The sequence below is a fragment of the Vidua chalybeata genome, chromosome 6, assembly GCF_026979565.1.
Source record: "Vidua chalybeata isolate OUT-0048 chromosome 6, bVidCha1 merged haplotype, whole genome shotgun sequence".
Taxonomy (NCBI): domain Eukaryota; kingdom Metazoa; phylum Chordata; class Aves; order Passeriformes; family Viduidae; genus Vidua; species Vidua chalybeata.
Window position 1 is genome coordinate 44,096,421 of NC_071535.1, and position 27,155 is coordinate 44,123,575.

Genomic DNA, 27,155 nt, shown 5'->3' on the forward strand with positions numbered 1-27,155 from the left:
TCTTGAGGACTGAAGAATTACAATTATATTAAATTGCAGAAGTCTGTAAAGGTTTATTTTTTGAGCAGTCTAGCCACCATTCAACTAAATAACATGATCTTATTGTTGATGAAAAATGAAGAGAGTTGCAAAATTAATAAGAATTTTGAAGTGTAAGTAATGCTGAAATTGCTTTAGTTCCACTGCCTTTGTTATTACTGATGTGTATCTGGGTCATGCTACATTTTCTGCTACAGAAAACCATACAGCTGCTCTATTCCTCAGCCTGCTGCACATTTCAGACCCACCTTTGCAGAGGCAGCAATTTCCTGTATTCCCTTGGCAGCAACATCTTTTATGATTGGTGTAATGAGCCCTCGGTCCGTTGCCACGGCAATGGAGATGTCAATGGACTGCAGCCGCCTGCAGACTTCCCCATCCCAGGTTACATTCACATCTGGCATTTGCTAAAACACAGACAATAAAAAAAAGACAGCTGTTAGAAGAGTAACAGTGCAATCAGTTATTAAGAAAAAGGAAATTCCTTTAAGACATATAGCTACCTACAGGCATCCAGCAAGTGAATTAGTTTGCACTGATTTTATTTGTATTTACTTTATCAAAAAGCATGAAATGTATGCACCAGAAACTAAAAATAGCAGGACAGACAGAAGTTTGTTTGGTATTGCTAGGAAAAAACCCTCAAATTACTAAAAATTTCACTGATACCACCTTATAATGGGTCAGCATGTAAAGTCTCAAAGCAGTGCAGCTTTTCCCACAGAATAAATCACAGGATGCTGGATTTTAAAGCACGGAAAAGGACATCCTACTATACCTGCATGTTGTTTTTCACTGGTACCTCAAGCATGATTCTCAACAAATAAAATATGCTGCAGGTACACTCACTGTTATTCAAATGTTCTCCTAAAATGCATCAGATTTTTTTTTTTTTGGTGGGTGGACTAAGTTAAAATTGAGATGTTCACTGATAATTTCATTTATTTTTTTGAGTTTAATGAAATGAAGAAGGTATTCCAGAAGAATTATGGGAGGGACACAATATCAAAAGTGTTTCTACTGTCTATCTAAAGTAACTGCACTCCTAGGAAGAAGTGATATGACAGTACTCCGAGTTCCTATTCTTCAACACCAGAATGTATAGTGAAAAAAAAAAATAGAAGGAAAGAGAAAACAATAAAGAATTATGTAGTATTCTTTGCAAGCTAAATATACTTCCAGAAGTCCAACGGTTTACACAGTTGTAAGATGCCCTCAAGTGGGTGGTCTGCAACTCAAATTTTTTATATAAAGGTATTCAAAAGAGATGGTAGGGACAGAATTTGTAACGTCAAAAATTAAAGATTTATTTTTAAAGGACAGCTGCTATAGGTTGCTACAAAGCCCAGTCACTTGAGGATATCAGCCTGGAAGTTTTACTTCCTTCCTCCACCCTTCTCCCTCCTTGTTCCAGAAAGAAGAATGGTTCTACTGGGCTGTCACCTGGTGAGCCCACTGGCACATTTGCAAAATCTTGGCTGTCAAATGGCAAGACCAAGCTGAAACACAGAACCCATAACTGGACTTGTGATAGCCTAAGTGAAGGACAAATTTAGCATGTTCAAGAACCAATACAAGCAGTATCTTGAGGTGTGTCATAAATTGTCAAACCAGCTGCAGTCAGCTCATTAAAGCTAGAAGAACGTATTTTTCATTGCTCAGAAATAAAATAGTAACAAAATATTCTCTGAAGAGTACCCAGAAAAGAGTCAATGAAACTGCATTGAATTAAAACTTGATGTATTCAGACCACCCAGTTTCAGGGAGGGAGGTGCAGGCAGAAGTGGGTTTTCTTTTTTTAAAGCATTTGCCCACATCTTTTCCTGAAATGCTGACAGAAAGGAGATGAGATGTGAACTTGATCATGAATTTGATATAGTGATATACTGAGTTAAATATGTTGGGTCTTTTTTTTAATGTATTATTTTAACAGTCAAACAAATGCTAGCATAGATTTCTAACAAAGCAATAGAATAGAAGAATTTTATTGATTACTTCCATATCAACACAACATTATTACCAGCTCAAAAACTAACAGCCCCATCAGAAGACAAAACACAAAACCTCTTGCTCTCTGTCTCCTGTTCCTTTTACTTGCTCTCTGGTGCAGAGATAAATTATCCAACACTCACAGCAGTTCATGGTAAACTTGGGGTGTGACTATTTCCTCACAAAAGGTTTCATTGGGCCACTAAAAAAGCTTCTTACTATGTATATATCTAACAAAAGCACAGCACACCTATTTAGCTCTTCCTTTTGGTTTTGGTATTAACATGTAGAGTTTTTTTCCAGTCTAAATAAGGCTTCAAATTTCTTTCAGGGCACTTGCCTATGAAACTGCCTAGAATCCTGTCTATTTTCTGTCAAAATTATACATTAAGCTATACCTAAGCTATACATCGTAAAATTATACATTAATATTTAGTACATGTTCAGCTAGAAATCTGTTAAGTCTTTTCCAGTCCAGTGCTCTCTCAATTCCATACATCCATAAGAATACTCCCCCAACTTAAACAAATTCCTCTTTCAACTTCTAAATAGTTCAAATTATCCTCACAAATGAGAAAACCAGCCCTCACACCCTTTCCAATGTCTTTATATTATTGTGAGATAATCCAGGCAATGAGAATTCCTAGCAATGAGCAGAGTGGCTGCCAGGAAGAATTTTTATTTCAAAGCAGGTATCACTCAATGTGCCATCAGAATACACCTGAGGTAATAACAAACTTTGTGTAAGACTTAGATAAATGCTTGCTTATAACTAAAAGAAATAAGATGTAACTAAGATTAAATGAACGATTTTGGCAATGGCTTTAGTCTGCTGACAAAGCAACTACAGTTGCTTACTGCAGATGTTAACTGCAGTAAGTCGATCTTCATTAAGTTCTCATTTTTATAGTTCACAGCATAGACAGTGAAGAGAATTTTACCTGGAAACCTAAAAAAACCTGACAATAAGTAATACAGACTCACCAGCTTTACTGTGATCCCAACTCGCATCTCCACATAGACTCACAAAATTCTTTTCTTGTCTCCTTGGCAGTTTACTACTAAAATATATTCTTAAAATCAATTATTTGCTTACCTTCAGAGTAACTGCTGTTGCCTTGATAATAAAATCATTTACAGATACTTTAATGTCATCTGCAAAGGGAAACAGAAAAATTACAAAAAAGGATAACAATCATTGTTCATAAGATTTGCTTTATCAGCATTTGTGTGATGACAAGATTCTAGTGATTGAACAGATTTATTTCTTTGAAGAATTAACAGAAAGTCACTTATCTTCAAACTCCAATAATAAAAGCAAGAAAACTCTTCCCTCCCTTGGGACAAAAGACATATCCATCAAGAAAAATCTCATGCAAAGACACTCAGGAGAGTTTCAGGAGACTGAAACTGGTAACTGAAATTGGGAGTGGCATCAGAAGCAGGGATAATAGATACAAAGCAGATTAAGCCATAAAATTACCCTGAAATGCATGATATTTACACAATAGTAAACTCATTCTCACAATTAAAAAAAACTACATTACCCTTCCACCATCATCACTACTGTCAGCAAAACTGATCAAGCAGCAAAACTGCCTAATTTTCAAATCTGGTTTATGGCATGTAACATACCTAACTTTAGAAATATTTTTGCAAGGGAAAATAATTTATAGATAATTATATCAAGAGAAACATTCTTAAGTCATCACAAATTTAGAGGAGTGAACCAAATATCCACTTACCACATACTTGGCCTGCAACATTTGCCATGATTAGTAATCTATGTATAAGAAGAGAGACAGCATTCCAACAGAACATAATGGAACTTTCAATTACTATGCTGCACTGACAGAATTTCACATCAGAGAAACCTGTACCTTGATCATCAAATATACACTGGTTTCTGTTTGCTTACTATATTCCTAACCCTTGGCAAAAATGTCAGTGCCCAGTAGTAGAGCAGGAATACAGTTAAATGATCCACATCTGGTAATATTTTACCCTGCATAACTGATGTTTATTATAGTAGAAAACCCCACAATTTCCATCAGAGGAAACATAAAAATCTACCAGGACAAGCTCTGCTATTCAATTTCATGCAAAGACATATGGCTTTTCCACCTCTGCATTTAAAGGAAATATTCATTAAGAATCAACAACAGCAGGAGAGGTGTGAAAAATTTCAAGTGAGTATTCCTAACCAAGATGCTTTTTTGGTTCATTCCTTATGAACTCCTGCTATTTAAAGAAAATATCAGCTTCAGAAAATATCTTTGACATTCATTTGTGAATAAGATGCCATTAGGGAAAATAACAGGTAGAAAAATGACCTGGGTACTGTTGCATTAAAAATTAGTCACACAACTCCAGTGGAAGGACAAGCAGCTCCTGTATCATCATCTAAGAAATCTGAATATACTTGTCAAATTTAATTTTAGACCACACAAACAGATAAACAAGCATGGGCTAGTCACTAGTACAGAACAGTTGGCCTCAGTTTCTCAATCAGTACAGCAATAAAAATGCAAATTAAAATTATTCTGCCATGTTATTTTGAATGCAGAGCTCACATGGCTTAGGAAAGCTACCATTTGAACCTATAAGCTTTCAAACCATTACAGTAATCATGAAGCTTTAGATCAAAACTTGAAGTGTCTTAGACCTAAAATTATTTTACCCAAGTCACAGACTTAGTACCAGTCTAGGAGGTGCATGTCTCCATCAAACAGAGCATCACTACTTGCTTATGCATCCTGGTTATTGTGGAAAATAAGACTTCAGAGTGATGTGTGAGTTGGCAAATTAACACCTCTGTCTTTCTGTATTCTGACAAGTTGTCCAATTCAGTAATTGCCAGGAACTACAGCTTGAGTCCAACATACTGAAAAAGACCCTATTTGAATGCATAGTGGTCTACCTGTACAAAATCTACACCTCCTGGGGAAGTTTATGTAAACAGAAAAAATTAAACATTAGTATAACCACATTAGTATTACCACATGTTAAAGTAAATCAGACTACTAACCTTTGGCCAATTCTTTTCTTAATTTCAAAACAGCATCAATGGCACAGTCAGCAGCAGCATATGCATGAGGTATGGTGGTTTTAGACTCTGTTAATCTCTTAGCAATAACTCTTCGGATGTTGCTAGCTGGGATTTCTGTGAATGTGCCCTGAAAGAAATCACATGCTGTTTATTAAATATCAGGACAGCAAACACACTTCCCCGTTGCTGAAAGTACTCCAGCATTTATGCGTTATCATCAATGACTCCTGCCCATGTCAACTATCCCCTAGGTATCCAAAAGTGATACATTCCAACTACTGAAATTAGTATGACAAAAACCATTGAGTGTTCTAGTCTATTCCCCTATTAACTGGGATCAACACAACAGGTTTTACAAAATACTTCCATTTTACAGTATAGAATTAACCTTGTTTAAAAAAAATAAACCAAGTATTGAGGCATTTATTTTCAGGCAGAGTATATAAGCACTATTCCATCTTTCAGGCTTGGCATGTTGCTCAGATTATGCTTTGCTCCATTTAAATTATAAAAGGAACACTTCCTCAGTAGATTACTGCTTTTTCAATTCCCCGTGTAGCTCCTTAACAGGCTTTACTGCATCTTTTCTGTTATTTTTCTCTCTCCTTCCAGATAAATCCAATAATGTTTCAATGGCCATCTTCTTCCTAGAAGCAGGGCAACTTGCAAGAAATCTCTAAAATATTAGTGACTACAGAAAGCAAGATGATAAATGATTCTGTCAGACATTATTTTGTATACTTAATCCTTAGCACATATCCCTTGAACATATAAGGATTCATAGAATCCTTAGTACATATTCAATAGTACTCAATAAATTGCAATATGTATGTTCTGGTGCAACCATAGAAGTATTTTATTCTGTAATGGATCTAAGTCTGAGATTTTGAGTTGTTTGGCTCTTTGCACAGTGAAAAAAAAAAAAAAAAAAAAAAGCAGCATTTCCTGAATATTATGAATTGTAGCTGCCTTGTAAACTTCAGACTAAAACAATACATCAAATTTAGTTTTAGAGCCAGAAAATGTTTTTCACAAAAGCTTTTCAATTTCTACTATTTCAGCAAGGGTTTTTATTCTGTAAAAAAATATTTTCTACTATTTCTAACATTTCAATTTAACTTAGGTTCTAGCATTTGCACAATTACTCTCCAAGGCAACCACCAAGATGCCTTTTCCTTCCTCAGGTCTTGATAGCTCATTAATGGACACACATCTCGCAGGAAAGCAAACAAATCAAGTACAGTAAAAATAAATCATCATTCTAGTTTCTCCAAGGCCTGCAATATAAATTTTTCCATCACTTCAATTTGCAAGCTACACAAAGTAGTATGCAGACCATCATTTCAAGGATTTCACGGTTTTAATTACATTGCCTTTAGAATCGCTGAAACATACTAAAAATTGCACATCACTGAGCTTGACATCCTTCCTCTCTCTGGATCTAGAAATCTGAGAGCTACTGAAGCAGTTTTTGCACTATTCAGCTGTAGCAATGCTGAAATCTTAGCATAAGTGTTACCAGTGCAGCAGGTTGTCCTGGTGTGGAAACTGGTGGAATTGCTGGCCTTGGATAGGAAGTCACGGCTGTTGCTTGTGAAGGAGAAGGCACTGCAGCAGGAGCTGGAGAAACCACAGGTTTTGATTCACTGGGTTTACCTTTCTGCTTCTCTTGCAGAAGTTTGAGAGCATCCCTGGTGATTAAACACAGTGAAATATTGACTGCAAAGGAAACTATTTAACAATTACCTAAGTATTACTATTCCATCACTTATTCTATTTCATTAGCCACTTCTGTGCATTTAAATTTCTGTTGTCAAACCAAACATTAAGAAGGTGATTATTATTAAATTATATTAATTTTGTGTTGCCTTTGTGGTATCTTTTTAGTAACTTCTCATTAACTTCCATGAATAAAAGGGCCTGAATATGCAGTAACAGAAAACATTTGTGTTAGAGAAGCATAACAATCATCATCATTAACTGTAAGCATGTGAAGTGATTTTTGAATTGCACTAACAATTCTTCTAAATGAAAAAGTACATTTATTCAGGCTATAAAGGCTAAAGTAAAACCTGTTTTATCTGTTATATTTGTAATAATCTGAATTGAATGTAATTACTGAATGCTAAGTGAAAATTGATAAATACATTTATCACTCATTTCTCTGCACCTTTCTGACATAAATTTGCAGAGCCAGGCACAGATGTTATACAGGCCCATACTTCCTAACACCACACTGGAGAAACAAAGCCAAAGTGTTCTCCAAGGATTTTTTACTGATACAGCTACCACCACAAAATTTTCCTGTTATAGGCACAGTATGACACAGAGGAAAGACTCCATCTCTAAGCCATGACACTGTGTCTGCTCCAGGTGCACTGCATTCATAAAACAACAAGGTAAAGACCAGCATCTAGGAGGCTGAACAGAAATAACTGCATTTCCACCACCACTGCCAACTGCAAGGCAAGTCACTTGTAGATCTCCTTTTTTATTCTCCAAATCTGCTAACAAAAGCCTGTATAATATACCCTAGGTAAGTCTCTATCACTTCACCAAGAACACAAAAGTTCAATTCCACAAATTGGCAGAGGAAACTAAAATAAATTAAAAATCAGACTCCTTACAACACTTCCAAGGTTTTGAAACACAAGTCATAAATACTAAACAAAGTTATCTAATTTCAGTAGATTACTGCTGGAGAGACTATTCTTGATTGACAGCCAAGATTTTGTTATTAAATCTTTAGAGAAAGAACAAAATCTCAGAACATTAGGCATTCTTAGTTCTTCCTAAAAAGGAGCACTCCAGAAACAAGAACTAAAAATTGAATACCTCTACATAATACCTTTTACCATTGCTGATATGCTTAATTTATTCTTACCTTCAGTACATACTTCAACAAACAATATTGAAAACAAAAAAGCAAATTAGCTCAAGATAAAATTTTTCCTAATTTAAAGTTGTTACTTGTTTTCCCAAATTAACATGCTGGCCAAGATTTGTTTTAAAATTAAATGTTGAATATTTGACACAATTACTGTATCAGGGAAAAAAATTAGATTTCAAAGAATGAATATCATTCCCTACCATTACAATTTGAGACATATAAAATAACTGCATGACATAATGCAAGCTTTTTGGTTAACATTTAGAAGCTACCAAAAATTTGTTAAGGGCTCTCACTTAGCAGTTATAGGAGAGACCATCTGGTTTTGGTGGTTTTTAGTGTGTTAATTGGAAAATGTATTGCCAAAATTGAGCTTATTTTTAGGTTAAAAGATTCACTCAAGACCTTCTGAAACTGACTTGTATTGTAGGAAAGACACATATATAAAAATCTAAGTTCACATGTATTTGCTATACACACATATGACTAGAGAGATCCCCCATCAATTCCAAATGATTTAACTGGTTAAGAAAAACAGGTACATCAGTGTAATGACTGTCATGGTTGCAACACTGCAAGCCTGAATATAAGCAGAGTTAGAAGAGGCATCAAAGCAAATAAAATTGAACAGGTTTAAGTAAAAGTCAGGTAAATAGATATTTTATTAGAACTGGAAAAAGAAGGGTTGGTCACATCTTTCCAACAACTCCATAAACTTCTATCAACATAGGTCAGTAACAGAGAAAGAGAAGAGAGGTAACAAACATGAAAGAGCAGCCTGCTTTGCAGAAAAGATATGTATCTGTTTAGTAAAGATATGTAAATGTTTAGTAAACATTCATTAAACTAAAATTTGCCTTACCATACTGTTATTATTAGAAATATACAGATTCTGGCAACTCTGTTACGTTTCAGTTTACCACTACTACAGAAGTGTGTAGTCTTTTCACTTCATGCTAGCCAAAACTCAAAGAATGGCGAAAGCAAACTGAGTATTTTGTGTTCAAAATATACTTTTTTTGATACAAGTTAGGTTAAACAGACACCAAAGAATCACTGAGGATCCAAGGATGCAACAAGAGATGCATGGATTGACACAAGCTTCCTGTGGTGGCAGTTACTGTTACCCAACCCCTTTCATATGTTTCACATTCTCTTTTCACATGTTTACACCTGTTTACTCAATTCATAGATTTCCTGCAAGAAGGCAAATGGTTAGCAGAAATTCAGAGCACATCAGAAACTTACAGGTATCAGACTTACTGCACTATCATTATAGAAGGAGCTCATTCCTCCCACACAGCAGCTAACAAGTTGCACACAGCAGAGATCCCAGGGTCAGTTCATACTCAATGCACGCACATGAATTTAATCTTCAGTAAAACAGCACTCCATGGGTGTGCTCTGCGTTCTTTGCAAGCTGAAAATGCCTGAGCAGCTCAGAGATCCCAAGACACACTGACTTAACAACAGCTGGGAGCAACAGGGCCTCAGAAAAACACAGTTCTCAATAACCAGCCTTTTCATGGCTGCACTTATAAATCCCATGACCACTATGAAGTAGAATGGGAAAGGACAGTAGTAGCTGAAACAATCAATTTTAATATAGCCCTCCCAAACAGTGTCTGAGCTGATGAGTAGAAAGATGGTACAATCTTTGACAGAATATGTGAGTTACTTTGTACTGGCATACCAATTTTCTAGGACATTTTTGAAGAAAATTAAGTGATATAAGAGGATATCACTTCAAAATAACAAATAAACCCTGCCACTTCATAGAAAAAAATCACACACAAAACCAACACCAAAACAGGCAGAAAAAAAACAATAGTAACTTAACTTTGAACAGACACATAAGAGAAATAAAAATAAAAGTATACAGATAAATAAAGTATTGGCCTACTAAGCAAGAGGGTCATGACAGAGAACACCAGTAGAGTGGAAGTTCCATCTGCTGTTGCAATTTTTACAGTTAATTGAATTTAAAGATAGAAAGTTGGGGGAAAGAATTTTGCTTGCTTATGTAACTCTATATCTTTCTTTCTTGTAGTCTGGTGAGTGCAGCAAAGAAAGTATTTCCCTGAATATCTGCAGCAGCTCTCTATAAAAATCTGCACATTTAATTTCAAACTGAATATAATAGTCTGTAGGCATCTGAAAGATTAACCCCATTTCAAAAGAATGGTTAAAAAAAAACAGACATTCTTCATCTTAAACTGACATTTCATAGTCAAATCTTTTGTATGAAAAACACAGCTTTAAAAAGAAATTATTTTGCTAGATAATTCTCATAACTACAGAAAAATCTTTGCTATATCTCCATGACAACTAGGAAGTGTTAATTTGTTAGCTCCAAGTCCTAGAGGGTTTCCACCTGCCATAGCCTCATTCCACACCATAAATTACCATTACACTTACATAATTAAGAAAGAACTCTCTCTGATGATTTGCTGTTATATAGCATATTCTATCTATTCAATTCTTTATTACATCTCAGCTCAGCCAAAGGTAATAAGAAAAAAAAAAAGCTTTGAAAAATTGCCACTTTTCTGGCTCCAGTTCCAAGTTACACTGACCTGGTCCTGGTTGTCTCTGAATGGAACTAAAATAGCAGTAGCCAGCAAAGTCTGTGTAAGTGAATGATAGTATTTGTCAAAAGAAATAATTTTACTGAGAACAAAAACATTTATTTCTGCCAACATCCTCACTTCCAATAACATACATTCTCATGTGAAGAGAACGCATCATTTCAAGGCTAAATGCACTGGATCTACCACATTTTTTTACACCTAACTTTCTCATTCAAAGGCTTGAGTGCCAATCATTACATTGAAATACTCAAAAAGGTACAAAAAACTACTAGACCATAAAAAAACCACAGCTTGGTAAACAAACATTTTTTAAATCATAGAGAGGAGAAAGCAAAATGGGAGAAAACCATAATTCTAGAATTTATTATGATTACACTTCATTGCTCTCCCAGCCTAATAAAAATAGGAAAAAATGAAATCCTGACAGATTTCAGAACAGAACTGCAACAAAAAAAAAAAAAATATCTGAACTCCCTGAAGAAAATGAGTTGAAGAAAACAGGCCACTGGTATTTGATTTTGGCTCTATATGCATCTTGGGAAGTAAAATTCTTGAGGTCAACCATGGTAGCTAATAGTGGTACTTAGGAGGCAATAGCCACCATCAGGCTGAGCTGCAGGAAATGTGACAGCAGTACTACACAGCTAAGATGGGACTTCAAAAATACAAATATGTTTTGGATTTTTTTTAATTAAGGGCTTTTTCAAATACTTCCTAATCCATTCTCTCTATCTTTTCAACAGATTTTTCAAATCTAACTAAACCCATCCATAGCAATAAATGGAACAAAGATATGACTTTTTTAATAAGCAAACTTTAATCTAATGGAGATTACTCTAATATCAAAAGTTGTAGGTTTACCAAATTATCTACATACTCTTTAGTGAAGATTCCTCGAGGCCCAGTAGGTGTAACATTGCTTGGATCTAGTCCATGTGTCTCCAGAATGTTACGAGCTGCAGGACTTAAGCGAACCCTGAAGAAATGAGGGAGGAAAATTTAAATCATTTAAATAGTAAGATTAACTTATTTCATTAATGTACATCACACGAAACTACATTTCTCTCTGGTCAACTACAAAGCACAGCACACTGGTACAGCGTACCCAGTGCATCTTAATATGATTAGCTTTCTGAAATGAGGAGAAAAGCCAACATCTAGACAAAATGTTTTAGAATTCTTAGATACAAAGCAATAGCACACTCATAAAAGAATAAATACTTGGTTTCAAGTATTTCCACAAAAATCTCCTATTCATTATTTCCCAAAGGAGACTATATTTGCACCTCATTGAATTTTAAGAATGGTCCATTGAGCCCTTGCCAAAAACATCCCATGTCATAAATGATCATTTGGTTCCAAACATGCTGATACATCTCTAACAGCTGCAGTGAAACAGCACTTCTGATGTTCTTTGGTACTAAAATGAAACACATAATCCTTTCAAGGATCCTTTCCTGGATCATCCTCCTACGACAGGTAATGCCTGGGCAATGACCTCAGCTGTCGTTCACTCGCATGTGGAAAATCTAAATGCTGGCAGAATTTAGAACACAGCAAACCAGATAGAAAAGGCAATGAGGTTTGGGGGAAAAAATAAGCACAAATAAGAAAACAGGATATATCCTGGGACACAAAGTGATTATGGATTATTGCTACCTGACTAACACTCTGGAGTTGGCCCCTCCTCTGAGATGTTTGCAATGCTTAGAATACCAACAGACCCAAACCAAACTAACAAAGAGCACATAAACCGACTGGCTTTTCATACTCCATTGTTATGAAAACATTAAAATATTTTTTTCTAAAATTGAAAATGCAAGAGCTTGTAATGACTTTGGAGTGGGCTGTTTCTTTTTTTTTTTCCCTCCTCAAATAAATAGAAAACAAGTCATAGGTACAACCTAGCATCTGATGCATAAGCACTATTGTCCATCCTGCATTAGCACAACTTCTTTCCAACTGTAAGCTTAGAATCCTTCATAATTTAATTTCAGGACAGAATATAAGTACATTTAATTCTAATAACATTATGTTGTTCAAATTGACTTACTGGGCTTATGAGCAAAGAAGTACTCTAGGCTTGCAAGGTTTATCACCTCACTCATACTGAAACATTTTCAAAATAACAGCCTACTACTAGGTAAAAAGGGACAAAAATATTTCTTGGTTCAGTTCTACTAATCTAATGAAGAATTCCATTTGATAACAAACATAGAAACTTACTGCAATTTCCCAGGTTGATGTTGCAGCTTAGGAGGGGCTGAAACTGAAGGAGCTGCAGGAGCTGAGGCAGGTGCAGGTGCTGGTGGAGCCACAGAAGATGGACCACCAGCATCAGCTGGTATTTCAACTTGCTTCCAGTCCTGGCCTTCCTCTACCAGCAGACCAATTAGTGAGCCCAAGCGAACATTTTTGCTTCCTTCTTCCACCTAAATTAAGAACATTAAGTTACAGGTTACACTGTCTACTCTAATATGACTAAAACCAGTAGACGTTGAAGTTTCAGGCCTATTAACGACAATTCATCAGTAAGATATATCCCATTTTATTGCTACTATTTATAAGATATTTCAAGACTGAAATTAATTATAATTGCTATTATAAGGAGAAGAACATTAAATTATGCCCCAAATCCCATACACCTAAAGTTAGCACTCAGAAATCAAAGTAACTTTTTATACACACAGTCTTTGCAGCTCAGAGCTAGAATAGAAAAAGAAAAATTATTACAATTCTGCTTAACTTTTCATCTCCTGGATTGTTGAGTCACTGCTACATTTTCATTACTCACAATAAAAAAAACCTCTGCATAAACCTCAATGAACCCTAGAATCTCAGATAAAGAGAGAGCTGAAAGAAATAGAAGGACTTTAGGGTGCTGGGATGAGAGGCTGGACACAAGACAACAGTGTGGATTTGCAGCCCAGAAAGGCAAATGCAGGAGTGTGGCTAGCAGGGCGAGGCAGATGATTCTGCCCCTCTACTCCACTTCTGTGAGACCCCCACCTGGACTGCATTTTCCAGGTCTGGGGTCCTCAACAAGACATAGACCTGTAAAGAGTGGGACCACAGGAGGGCCACAAAGATGACCAGAGGGCTAAAGCACCTCTCCTACAAAGACAGGCTGAGACAGCTGGGGTTGCTGAGCCTGGAGAAGTGAAGGCTTTAGAGAGACATTACAGCAACATTCCAGTGCTTAAGAGAGTCTTATAAAAGGGAGGGCCTTTTTACACAGGCAGGACAAGGGGCGATGGTTTTACAATCAAAGAGGGCAGGTTTAGATTAGAAAGAAATGCTTTACTCAAAGGTGGTAAAGCACTGGAACAGGTTGCCTATGAGGGTTGTGGATGCCCTATTCCTGGAAACCTTCAGGGTCAGGTTGGATGGGGCCCTGTGCAACCTGATATAGTGATTGGTTGGCATCCCTGGCAAGGGCCCTTACAAACCAAAACATTCAATGATTATATGCAGCCAAAAAGAGTAAAAAATATCCTAGCTTTGATAACAAACCAACAAAGCACAGGTGACCATGACAGGGAGAAAAAATTGGAGATAAAGTGAACAGAGAAGTAAAATTCCCTTGGGGGTTTTGCCACTGCAGCATAGTGCTTTAGCCACTAACAAATACATACTGAAGTAAATGTTTATTTCCTCCGCTGGGAACAAAAAGGGACAGAACTTACGCTGGCTCATTCTGCAGTGGAATTTTTATACAAAGTAGTTTCCATACCAATTCTCATTTAGGTCATGAATGAGAAGATGGTAATGGATGTCAGGGAATGTTAGGGAAGCTTTCCTGTCTGCCCATCCAGGAGCCACTCTGGCAGTCACAGTCCCACCATGTGAATGGGGACCAAAGCCCCTTTAAAGTAGGAGGCTCCAGTAACCCCATGGATGCCTCACCTGGCTCCCTGCTCACCCTGCCCCACATTCAGATAGGTCTTCCTTACCAGACTGACCCTGGGTTTCCCATAGCAGAATCTCAGACATCTGGATTCCTAAAGCAATTTTAACTGTGGCCCAGTAACACAAAACCAGCTCGAGCTGGTGCCTCTGGGGAGGGACCACAAACAAAGGAATTCTCGTGCTTTCATACCCTCAGTCTGTGCTGCCAATAGTCTGGGGTCTTCCTACTGAGTCCTTGGCTCCTGCTCTGTCCCCCAGTGTCTGGTCACCTGGCCAGTGCCACAGGTCCCTGTGCGCTCTGCTGTGCAAAGGGTCAGCACCAGGTCAAGGCCCCTTTTCTGGTGCTCCCACCACGTGCCCCACCCAGGGCAAAACTTGCAGCTCCGACTGCAGCTGCACATCCAGTACCTGCTCTAAGTCTATTCCTCAACAATTAATTACAGTTCTTAAACAATCATTCATCATCTGTTTTGTTCCAAATTGAACCATTTTAGGGAAAAAAAAAAATCAGTGTTAATTTAAGAAGCAACTCTACTGAAAGAATAATCATAATTCTGAAATTACCAGTCTAATATTTCATTCAGCTTTTTAATCTTTTACTACATTTTACACTGAATCAGATGTGATCATTAAAAGACCTATTCAGACAGAGAAGAAATATATATGCATGAGTTTCTATCTTACTGTTAGCCTGCTCTTCCTAAACCATACGTGGATTATACAGTCAAGAAAAACCAAGAAGGGTTACAGAAGTTGAATTAATTTAATCTAATGAACCTCCTATCGTTAAATGCAAAACCCAAAGCATTAAGCAGACAGTGTGCTCATTTGACTCAAGTTTTCCATACTGAACTCTGTCAAGATGGTGCAGAATTGTAGCTGGCATCAAAAGGCACACATTTCTGTTGCATTTCTTTTAGGAAGTGACTGAAATCCAGCCAGATGCTAGCTCAGAGGCAGAAAACATTTTTAAATTCCCATCAGCTACATCACATGTGAAACTTCTGAGTGTCCCTTGGAAGGACAATCTTTTCAATAAGTAATCATCACCCATCCACAAACCTGACACAGCTCATTTCATAAGCCTTACACAAACGTCTACTGAACATCTTATACAGAGCAGAAATATCCACCAGACAGTGCAGAACGACAACCAAGGATCACACCTGAGCTAGGGAAAAAAAAAATCTGAAAATTTCTGATCTTATTGCTCGTTATTTTCGTTTCTGAAACATCAGGGTTTTTCTGCACTTCTTAGGAGACTGGAATAAAAGCCCATCTATTCTGTACTCTAACTCTTAGGCCTACCATTTCTAGATTCCAAAGATTAAAAGAATCCATTAAAAATTGGGTTTGCATAATGATCTATTCATGTTACTCCAAAAAAGATGCCTCTCTTCCCTTATTCTGAAAGATGTTATAGTTATTTTCTACCTCCTGGCATCTCCTTCTCAGGTTCAGCTCTTGGCATTGGATTGTTACTGGATTATATGGATATACCTAAGGCTGAATATCACTGTTCCATGACACTGATATCATGTAGCTACTGGAAAGTCGAGGTTTGATTTATCAAAAAATGTGCCACAAGAGCAATACACACAGAGAAATTTTGAAATTTGCAATGCATTTGAAATACAAGATAGGAAATTTAAAAACCCACAGCTTCTGAAATACTAATGTTACTTCTAGCCATCATGAATTACTATTAAAGAAACTAAGCAAATTTCTATTTAATCTCTCTAGGATTAATTATTTAATACTTTTGACAGAGAGAATCCCTGTATCTCCCCCTCACATTATCTAACAAAGCAGCATCTGCAAATGCAGAATAGGTTGCACAAGATTTTTGCCAAGGTTATCAGAGGAAAACTGATTTTCAGAAACATTCAAAACTGAAGAAGAGAGATTTAAAAATAGTGAAAGCATTGCCCAGCAATTATTTAAATAACTACATGGAGACTAAACACAGATTAAAAAATACACTTGATGTGAGACTTCATCCTGGCATGGCAGGATAGATCCTCTGAAACCTATTAAATGTGTTGTTCCATAGTTGAACACCAATTTAGCAACACAATTAAAAGAAGGAAAAAGATTTTAAAAACTCTTGTCTATATACACTAACGCTTAAATGCAAGTTATCCTGTAGAAATAGAAGACTAATGACAGTTTTTGTAAGCCCTAACAGAGTTAATTTACAGCTGAGTTCCATCTTACATCCCCTCTCCTCCTACCCCAGCCCCCCACCTACCTCAAGACTCACTTTTGCAAAGGATGTTGCTTTTGCTTATACAAAAAAGGAATATACCAAACAGAACATTGCTTCTCAAATGCTGCCACACAGGAAACTACTCTCCCTTTTCTGTTTTTGCAAAGAATAACTGTGCAAATACATGCTGATGTAAGAAAATGCAGCTGTAGCAGAGATAGGAAGTCTAATATACCAATCCAAAACACTTTTGTAATAGCAGCACAAACACATGTCTCACTGTGCATAGGATAGAATTTTCTCACGGCTCCAGGAACCAGTTTGTACCCATACCCATTCTGCTGTTTCCTACGTAGCTAGATTGCAATTAATACCAGTATTCCTAATTTGGATGATAATGTGATTCACACCTAATGGGTAGACATTCCCTAGATGAGACCTCCCTAACCAAATAATGTAATATTTACTGAAAGTATACCTCTCTCAAATTTTTATTCATTTTTTTCCAAATTCTTGCAATTCACCCTGTTTAATTATTGTGGAGGGAGAGAAGAAACAGCTGCAATACACCACCAGCTGAGATGCTTCAGAAAATTTCCTACTCATCCCAGTTCTTGTTCTTTCTATTAAGCTTAATCAATCTAATTTTGATAGAGGAAATTATTAACTCCAAGAACTGTTCTTTGGGTCAGCCCATGTTGTATAACATTCCACCTTGAATGACTAGCACAAGACAATCTAGCAGAGAGATGACACATCCTGGGTAAAGTACCACCCAAAATTCCATATTCCAACTGATTGTTAACTGTTTTCCTGTAACTCAGAGTAAGAGGTGTCATAAACTACAATATATCATGGACATAATTTACTGTGTGTAAAACATACAAAACAACAGGTTAAGTGAAAATCCATTAAAATATATACAGAATCACGTACCAATAGTCTGGTACACATGCGGCACAAAAAGAGCAATTATTTCTCCCCAGGAAAACAAGCAAGTTCATTTTTCTGAATGCTGAGCAGAAATTTAGCTATCTAAACTAGTTTTTGAGGCAATATGCTAAACAACAGTCTGAAGTTATAATACCCTACTGAGAAATGTAGGATTCCTACCAGTATTTTAGCCAATATGCCATCATCACTTGATTCCATGGTAACCACTGCCTTGTCCGTTTCGATTTCACACAATGCATCTCCAACATTCACTGTGTCACCTGCAAAATACAACAGAACTTAAGAATACTTACCCTACACTTCCTTTTAGATTTGTTTAACCATGGAAGACAGATATTCACCATATAATACAGTTATTTTGTATTCCTTAATACATATTATAGCTAGTTGATCCCCCATCATTACTTATCATATTGGATCTTTCCAAATAAAATCACCAAGATTCAAGAACCACAAACTGCTGCAGCAGAACACTGACACATTCCCAGTACTGATGTTTTCAGCAGGCTTTCCAAGACGAGCTACACACACAATGAAATTAATTTCCAGAACCCCATACTCAGTAGCATTGCCATGAATAACATACTGAGCCTTCCATATTCACTGCTAGCCACCAGTCAGAGCAAGCTATCTAAACCTGCTTAGGAGACAATGGTATCATTCTGTAACTGGCATCTACAGTATTAAAGAAATTCAAATAAAAACCTCAGGAATTTTAATGTCTTTGGGAAAGCACAGCTGCAAGCATGCTTAATCTCCTATATAGTTCAGAAAGGTCTTTGTCTTTTCAAGCATTCATTCATATTTACCTTGTGAAATAAAAATATGCACAAGTGCTAGAAATTGCTTTTGCTACATTACACAAATCCAAGATTAATTCTGAAGCATACTCTTCCTCAGCTTTTGAAGAATATCTGTATCTGCTAGCAGATTAATAAAATATTATGTGTCTGGATTATTTCAACAAATCAATACTGACTAGATGTCCAACATTAAAATTGACATTACATTAAAAACTGTTACATAGTTGAATGTTTTGGTTTCCAATAAAATACAGCTTTTTTTCCTTATAGAAACAACATATACAGGCCTAAAACATGCCTACAATTTTGTATGAAGTAAAATTCTAATATTTCCCCATTACCAGAAATGCTGCAACAACATTACCTGTCCAAGCATTTAGCTTAACTACTGATATCCCTCTAATTTGCTTAAGGAGCAGAAGTAAAACCTAGTGCATGTTACCACCTACATTTAGGTAAGAGACAACACTATAAAAAATATCATCTCCTGTTTCAGGACTACATGAATTAGAAAGGGAAAATGAGGTTTTACACCTCATTTGTGTTGAATAAAAACATCAAAAGCTCAGTTACCTACATAGTTTTATCAGTCATAAACATTCCTACTACAGAAATTGGTAGAGAAATATACTTCATCTTTTTAATGTAATAATCTAACAGCTACATTCCACTTTGCAATAACTAGAGCACGAACAGTTTATAAGAGGTAGTCAAAACTCTAGGCTCCATATGAGTGTTTTAATTTCACTGGATCATTAATTCAAGTAGGCCATATATCAGATCATTAGGCAAGTACTTCTCAGCTGTTAAGAAATCAAATTGTTGGCCAAATTCTGTAATTTACAGAGCTAAGACTAGCAAGCAGAAAGGAAGTTAACTCTGTATCTTAATCTGCCATTAGACTCTAAGTGTTCTGCACCATTAAAAAGAAATCTCAGTGCTCAGAGACCAACAGCAGTGCCTCCAGCAGGGTAGGCAAAGGCCAAGCAAATACCTTCATCCATGTGTCTGTCACATGTCACATTTTAACTTGGGTACCTGAAGCTGTTCACAGAAAACTAATTTCATCTTGTACAGGGAGGGCAACAGAAAAAGTCTTCAGAGAACTGGATAAACCACTTTTCCACTACTTTTTTTTTTGTTTTCCTTTCATCACTGCAGCCATAAAGTTACCACAAATTTGAAATGCAATTCAATAAATGTAGTGAAAGAATTCACTTCACTGCAGCATTCAAGTCCTGTCCGTGTTTCAGTACCCAAGCGCAATAGAAAGGACCATAGTTACTTTCATTAGAGATTACAATATTTGTGATAGCTCCTAATCAGTGCTCAGTTTGATGTCAATTACAAATCAATTTTCCCAATAATTAGGATTGGAAAGAACACTTTTGCAAAGCATATCTTTGTTCTTACACTTTAAACCGAGCAGTACTTGCAACAGAAGTTGCCTGAAACCAGAGCTTTCTGAAATTATATACATAATGACCTTGAAAAATTTTGGGTGGGGTTCAGGTTTTTTGTTTCTTTGTTTGTTTTTTGATTTGGTTTTAATCATTAAATGCCCATAGCTAAGCTGAATGGTTAGGATCTCTACTGAAGCAGAGTTTCCTTCCAGGAGATCCAATTGGCATCCAATAGCCTCGGTGCTCTATTCAACTGCTGACAGACAAGTATCCAAATCACAAGATACAAACTGCATTTCTTAATGTTGCAAATAAAATCAGAGTTGACTGGACACAGATACTGAAATCCCTGGAGGTGATGTCTCAAAAGGTAGCAGAGTTACACTGCGTGTGGATGCTGCCAGCACTGTGCCATCTTCTGATTTCTGCCCACATTAACAAGAGGATTTTGGTCTCCTGGGCTGTCAGTCTACCAGCTTTCATCAACATTAAATTCATACATAATAAATATAAGTTTTTAGAAACATAGTTTTATCTTTGTGAGAATGACTTTATTACCCACAAGAATCAACATGAAACTGCATTAACAATGAGAAGGAAAAGTAAAGCTATCAATTAAATTCAGCACTTTCTCTTCTGTAGTAGTGAAATTATCTGTCCATCCTGTGAAATCATAAAATGAAAACATTTGACATTTACACAAAGAACAGAAAGATTATCAACATAGTATTATACTGACCCCTTCTGGTTATACAGTGAGAAAAACATTTTATATGCAAGTGGCTTGCTACTGTTAACTGCTTAAAAATATTTATTTTCTTGGACATCATATTGTCAAACATTCATATTCAGCAACAACACTGCTTTTACATGGCAAACACTCTAGAGAATTAAGTAGTTAAGAGCATCCCTTACAGAGAGGTGTGTAAACATTAAATCATTTCACTATTTTCTTCGAAATTTATCTTAATATTGTCTTTATGTTTGTTGTCCAGACTCTTAGAGGACAACAAGAGAGGTGTGTAAACATTAAATCGTTTCACTATTTTCTTCAAAATTTATCTTAATATTGTCTTTATGTTTGTTGTCCAGACTCTTAGAGGAAACAAAAGTACTGATAGGAACTAATTATGGTCATAAATGTGGCTAATAAGACAAAATACTATATTTGGGTTTGGTCTTCATTCTAAATAGAAAACAGAGCAATAAAAATAGTAAAACAGTTTACTTTCAAAGACTAATATTGAATTAAGAATTGATTTTAATTTAATTAAAATAGGTGTGAAGCTTTCTTTTTCTTTAGTGTTAGGGTGGAAGGCTAGTGGAAAGATTGAGAAAAACCATTGTATAGCTTTTACATTCCAACACTTTTTTATGAGGAAAGTGGATTCATTCATTTTGGGAGTAAACTGGAATCTACTTCAACTCCTACCACGCTCTCTTTGTTTTCTCTTGCAATTTTGAATCCTATACTGTAAAACAGGCTACTGTTGATATTTAATGTTTTACAACTATTGACAACTAACAAATATAAAAAGAACTTTGGATCATTCTTTCCTCTCTGCATCATCTTGGACTTGATTAACTGAAGCTTCAAGTTTCAAGAACACTGGTGCAATTTTTTAAATTGATAGAAACTTCTGAATTGTTGCCAGTAAATTCTGCAGAAATTCTGACTAAAAGTTTCATGAGCAAAAGGCCAAGTCCACTACTGGAGCAAGAAGCTGTCTTCCAGCCACCCCTCAAAATGTATTCAAAATGTAGGAAAGCAAAGCTCTCCAGCAACACAATAATGGAAGTGTATCAACACTTAAAAGGATAAGCTAAATGAAAAGGCTTTTCTAGGTACAATAGTCAAAACATGTTTAGCTATCCAAATTGTGTCTGTCAAAGATATTAAGATTTAGGATATTTTCTTTTCTCCAAATGCATTCATCTCTTCAGGAGATCTAAAACTGCCTGTAAACAAGATATATTCCTACTGCTATCCAAAAGCATCCTGCAATGCATCCTATCCCAATGAACAATAGCTATCTGTAATCCAAAACTACAGTCAAAACTCAGGTTTAATATTAAATTGAAGAAGGGAAAGGGTAGGAGTAAACAGGACAAAGGTCGCCTGACAGAACAGGAACTGCTGACACTTCTACAGATCATTTTTCATTTACATACAACCTACGTGAAGACAAAACTTGTCTTTTATCCAGATTTTTTTATCCAGTTGCTCCAAAATATTTTAACAGAAGCACATAGTTGTCAGAGCATGGAACTCAGGCTTTTTTTGGATGAGTAGGTTGGTTTTCAGTTGGGCTCTCTTAGAGAAAAATTTCCCCATTTGGTATTAGGGTTAGGAAAGTAATTTAAATTTCACTCAGCTTTAACTGTAGACTATAATTAAGATATTAGAAAAGATATTCAAAAAATACCATATCTTTCATGGTATTGCATAGCACAGCAGAATAATGAAAGAGACCCTCCCCAAAGTCAATGGCTCTCAGACTTCCAAAGCTAATGAGCAGCATGACAACACTAGGAATTAAAAACAGCACACACACTCTAGAAGACCCTAATGGAAACTTTTCAAAAATATGATCAACGCAACCTTTTGGAAGACAATTAAACAAAAAAAAAGCATTTAAAGAATGAACAACTTCAAAGCAGGTATAGTTCATGATGACAGCATCCATACACCAAACATTTTGCTTCAAAATATTGATCTATATTATAGATCACCATACTGACCTATAACCAGGAAACATTATCTTATTTTTACAGAATAGATTTACATAGCTGAAGAATTATGGAAAATCTGACCACAGAAAATGCTATCTTACCTTCCTTTTTCAACCATTTCACAATGTTTCCTTCTTCCATTGTTGGAGAAAGTGCAGGCATAAGAACTTTAATACCAGGTGTACCTGCAAAACAAGCATGTGGTTATCTCAACTGAGTACTTTTTCAGTGTATTTTTTTTCTCAGTTAACTCCTTAACACAAAAGAAACTAAAAGTGCATGAATCTGAAAGATAATTGAACAAAATATTCACTATGATGCTCCTTTTTCTAAGTTTACATACAAGCATGCCCACCAAAGAGCTCAAAGAAAAAAAGGCACATTACAAGAGAAATGGAAATTCAAAAACTCTGAATTCCTAGACCTGAAGTTTTGTTGATCATCTCAAAATACATCCTCCTTCTCCTGTCATCCTTCTCCTTGATTCAGGCTGTGGAATTTTTTCCAGATTAAAGCGTATCTTTTAAATTCATAAAGCCTTTTTGATCCTAGTATTGCAGATGCTGATGATCCACCTCTTTCACTGATAAAGTTTTTTAATGTTTATTTATCCTTTTTACTAGAAAACTATATCAACTTTGCAGAAATTGCTTGATTTCAAGTTCCAGTGATTTTATCTTAGCTCAGTAAACCTATATGCAGAAGCAGCACTGTGTAACAGCAACTGTGAGCCATGTTAGTGGGATTCTCTGAGGGCAGGATACAACACAGAGCTTGGCTTCACAGCAAATGAGACCTCTTGCCATCTGATCCTCTACACCAAAGAGGACATTAATATGAGAGATACTACCTTTCTGAACTGTTAAATATAGTTATGAAGCCAAAAAAAAAAAAAAAAGCATTTTTCTACATCAATTTTGTAAAAGCAGCTTTCCAGTACCTGACTTTTGAGGCTCTTTCTTGAACTGCTATGTCTGAATTTGTGTTCAGGCACAAAACAGAAACAGACACATAGAAGGTACATTGTATACAATGGCAAGGCTTATTTCTGCTTCATATTCCCTTTTCTCTAATACCCAGCATTAAGGATTGTTACCATTTGTTGTAGTGTGTTTTGTTTAAAGTTCATGTCTGCCCCGTTTTCCTCCTTAATCCCCTCCTCTCCCAAGCTGCCAATCTTCCCAAGGTCCTCCCTAACCCCCTCCATTCCAAGTTGTCAGTCCTCCCTCTCCCCACCCCTTTCTCCAGAATGTTCCTTGTCAATCCTCCCTATCCCTACCCTTCCTTCCAAAGTGTTCCCTGTCTATTTTGTTATATTCGACACCCTATTGGTTACTTTGTGTTATTCCACTCCCCTATCTCTCCTGATAGGTTTATAATAGTTTAGTCCCACCTTAGACCACTCCCCAGCTTTACCCTCATTGGTTAATGTTCCTGTACCCCTCCTCCTGAGTTAGTGTATAAAATTTCTGTTCACCCCCCCCCAAGTCTGGTCTTGGGGCTCCATCTTGTCCATCTGATAAATACACTCTGGTTTACCCCAAGACCCGTGTCTTCGTTATCTGTCCCTGCGCCGAACCTGCCGATAACTGGGATTGCAGAACTCGCAGGAGGATGGTCGCGCCCCTGCACTCGCCGCCCAGCACACCCCGCGCGACGGCATGCTGCGACAATCATTCTATAGGAAACAACACCACATTTCTCCCAGTTGCTGTATTGCTTGGAGTACTTAGAAACAGCTAAAAAAAGAAACTTAGAAATTAATATTTTTTCCATTTTTCCTTATTATCTGCTTTTCAGCTCAAAATTCTTCTAATTTTTTTCCTTGGCCGTATTTTTTTTTTTCCAAAAGCTGTTCTAAGGCACATGGAGGACAGGGAGGTGATTCAAGAGAGCCAGAAGAGCTTCACAAGGGCAAGTCCTGCCTGACCAACTTAGTGGCTTCATAGGATAGAATGACGACGCCAGTGAACAAAGAAGGGCTATGGATGTCACCTCTCTGGACTTGCATCATTGTTGTCTGTAAATTGATGAAATAAGGATTTGATGGGTGGACTGTTTCATGGCTGAGGAGTGGGTTGGATCCAGAGGGTAGTGGTCATCATCTCAATGCCCCATGGACACTGGTGACAAGTCTCTTAAAGGTACTGGCAGATGAAAAGCTGTGATGTGGCAGGTTGTGGCTCACAGACCAGAGGGCAAACATAGCCTGGGACACATAAAAACCAGCGTGGCCAGCAGGTCAAGGGTGGTGATTCTGCCTCTCTACTCTGCTCTGGTGAGATCCCACCTGGAGAAATGCATCCAGCTCCTGAATCCTCAGCACAGGAAAGGCATGGATGTGTTGGAGGGGGTCCAGAGGACAGCCACAAAAATGATGAGGGAGGGAGCTCCTCTTATATGAAGAAACATCAAGAGAGTCAGGGTTGTTCAGTCTGGAGAAGAGAAGGTTCCATGGAGACCTTATTGCAGTCTTTCAATAGTTACTAAAGGGAGCTTTTAAGAGAGATGGGGACAGCCTTCTTAACTGGGCCAACAGCAATGGAACAAGGGGTAGTGGTTTGAATTGAAAGAGGGAGGATTTAGATTGGCTTTAAGGAAGATTTTCACAATGACAGAGGTGAAACATAGAAATAGGCTGCCCAGAGTGGTGGTGGATGCTCCACCACTGGGAGGTTGGATGGGGTTCTGAGCAACTTGGTCTATTCAAAGATGTCCCTGCTCATTGCAGGGGGGAAGGACTAGATGACCTTTAAAGGTGCCTTGCAACCTCTAATGACCTAAGCAGCCGTCAATGATCCTGACATTTTAAAATGCACAAAGAGCAGAAAGTTAGTTATTCCCTAAAGCCTCCAAGACAGCAACACAATCAGAATCATGCTACCAAAAGCATTTGAGTTTTATGGAAATGAGCTCAATTGCATGGTTGATGTTCCCAGAAGACTGCATGAGCAGATGCACATTTTTTTGTCTCAGTCTTTCCATGATAGTTTCATTTTAATATTACTCATGACTGTCATGTTTAGAAATGTATCCAGACAATGTTCCTTGTAACACTTACAATTCCCATCTGAATTACCTCCATGCACTTTCTTTAAAAAGTTTCTTGCAACTTCTCATCTAGGACTAATAAACAGAAAAAATGAACTATATAATATATGTGAATGCTTATCTGTGTTCATTTCCCAAATAAAGTTTTGTAGTATTTGAGGTATGACTGACGAAGTATGAGTTAAAAACTGTCTTAAACTATACATATTTACTAAAAAATAATTATTTCTTAATAACAGCAAGTAGAAAACATTATACATTATATGATACATTATAGGATGCAAAGAAGTGTTCTCAGTTTCATTAGTCTAACTTGATAAGTCTGACTTTGATAATCAAAACTTTATTTTCAAGTCATATGCCACAAATATCTAGGATTATTGAGAACTATTGGACAGACCTCATTTTAAAAAGTGAAATTAATCCACATTTTTAATAAAGAAAAAATTAATTTTTAAACACAGTGGTTCACATTTCTCTTCCATGAAGAGCTACTTGATCCATTTCCCAGAATATGTTTTGTACTTTGGCACAAATACAAAACTGAGCAACAAATTTGTGCCACTGTAACATTTTCCCTTCAATGTTACGAGCAAGTACCCAAAACATACAATCCATTCTGGTCCTTTCATCAAGTTAGAAGAGGAACTCAAGCAGCAAGTAGCCATGAAATGGACAAATAAACAAAGCTGGATACAAAGTAGAAGACAGGACCTTGTGCACCCATTTAATGCTTATGTCCAGAGAGGCCCGTGCTCAGAGAAGTTCAGTGCTGCTGCAATTAAGAGCCTTGTTCAGCATGAGATACACAAGAACACCAGCCACAACAAGAGTGTTTCAAAGCTGTTTTAGTTACTTTTTGAGTTACTGACCATACACATACAAAAACCAGGCTTCAAAGTGTCTCCTCAAAGAAAAGCAACCTTACAATGTAGAATTACCTTCACCAAATATTATTTGCCCTCATCAAATTAAAAAGGGGATAGTAAGAGGAATCACTGCATTTACATCAGTTAGTTGCACTGTACAGGCAGCCCTTACAAGCACCTTGGGAAGTTAATATTGTTGCTTTGCAATTGTGGGTCAGCAAAAAGTTCTGGCAATTTGCACAGAATCTCAAAGACGAAGCTCATGGGCAAATCAGAATTTAGAACCATAAGCAAGCAAAACTTCTGAACTTCTAGTCATCCCCCACTGATTTTTACTTCTATCAACAGCAACTGTGTTATTACACTTCAATTAAGTGAATATAAAGGAGGAAGACTTAAAAAGAACCCAAACAAACTTCCCACAAACAAGAGACTGCTATTTTAAAGACTGCTGTCTATGTATCCAAGAGAATTTGTCCTTGGTGACAAGTTTTAACCATCAAGTTGAGTCTGGCAACATTTCTGCTGCCTTCCCTCTCTGTGAAGGGATTCAATGCATATTTAACCTGTTCCACCAGAAAGATATTTCATAACTTCCTACACACACTCTGCAGTCAGTAGAGAACTGAAAAATGTGCTGCAACTTAACACCAATGATAAGATTAT

The 27,155-nt window shown here is 36.7% G+C and overlaps 1 protein-coding gene across 2 annotated transcripts in view; it reads right to left on the minus strand.

Moving 5' to 3' along the window:
* Positions 1-27,155, minus strand: part of PDHX (pyruvate dehydrogenase complex component X) — a 37,606-nt gene that overhangs the window by 6,965 nt on the left and 3,486 nt on the right. For both annotated transcript variants that reach the window (XM_053945292.1, XM_053945291.1), the window contains exons 2-9: positions 22,671-22,754; positions 17,790-17,890; positions 12,785-12,990; positions 11,436-11,534; positions 6,597-6,768; positions 5,057-5,204; positions 3,125-3,183; positions 288-446 (exon numbers count right to left, since the gene is read on the minus strand). In XM_053945292.1, the coding sequence (XP_053801267.1) occupies positions 288-446; positions 3,125-3,183; positions 5,057-5,204; positions 6,597-6,768; positions 11,436-11,534; positions 12,785-12,990; positions 17,790-17,890; positions 22,671-22,731 (1,005 nt within the window). In that variant the 5' untranslated portion in view covers positions 22,732-22,754. The remainder of the gene's footprint in view (positions 1-287; positions 447-3,124; positions 3,184-5,056; positions 5,205-6,596; positions 6,769-11,435; positions 11,535-12,784; positions 12,991-17,789; positions 17,891-22,670; positions 22,755-27,155) is intronic.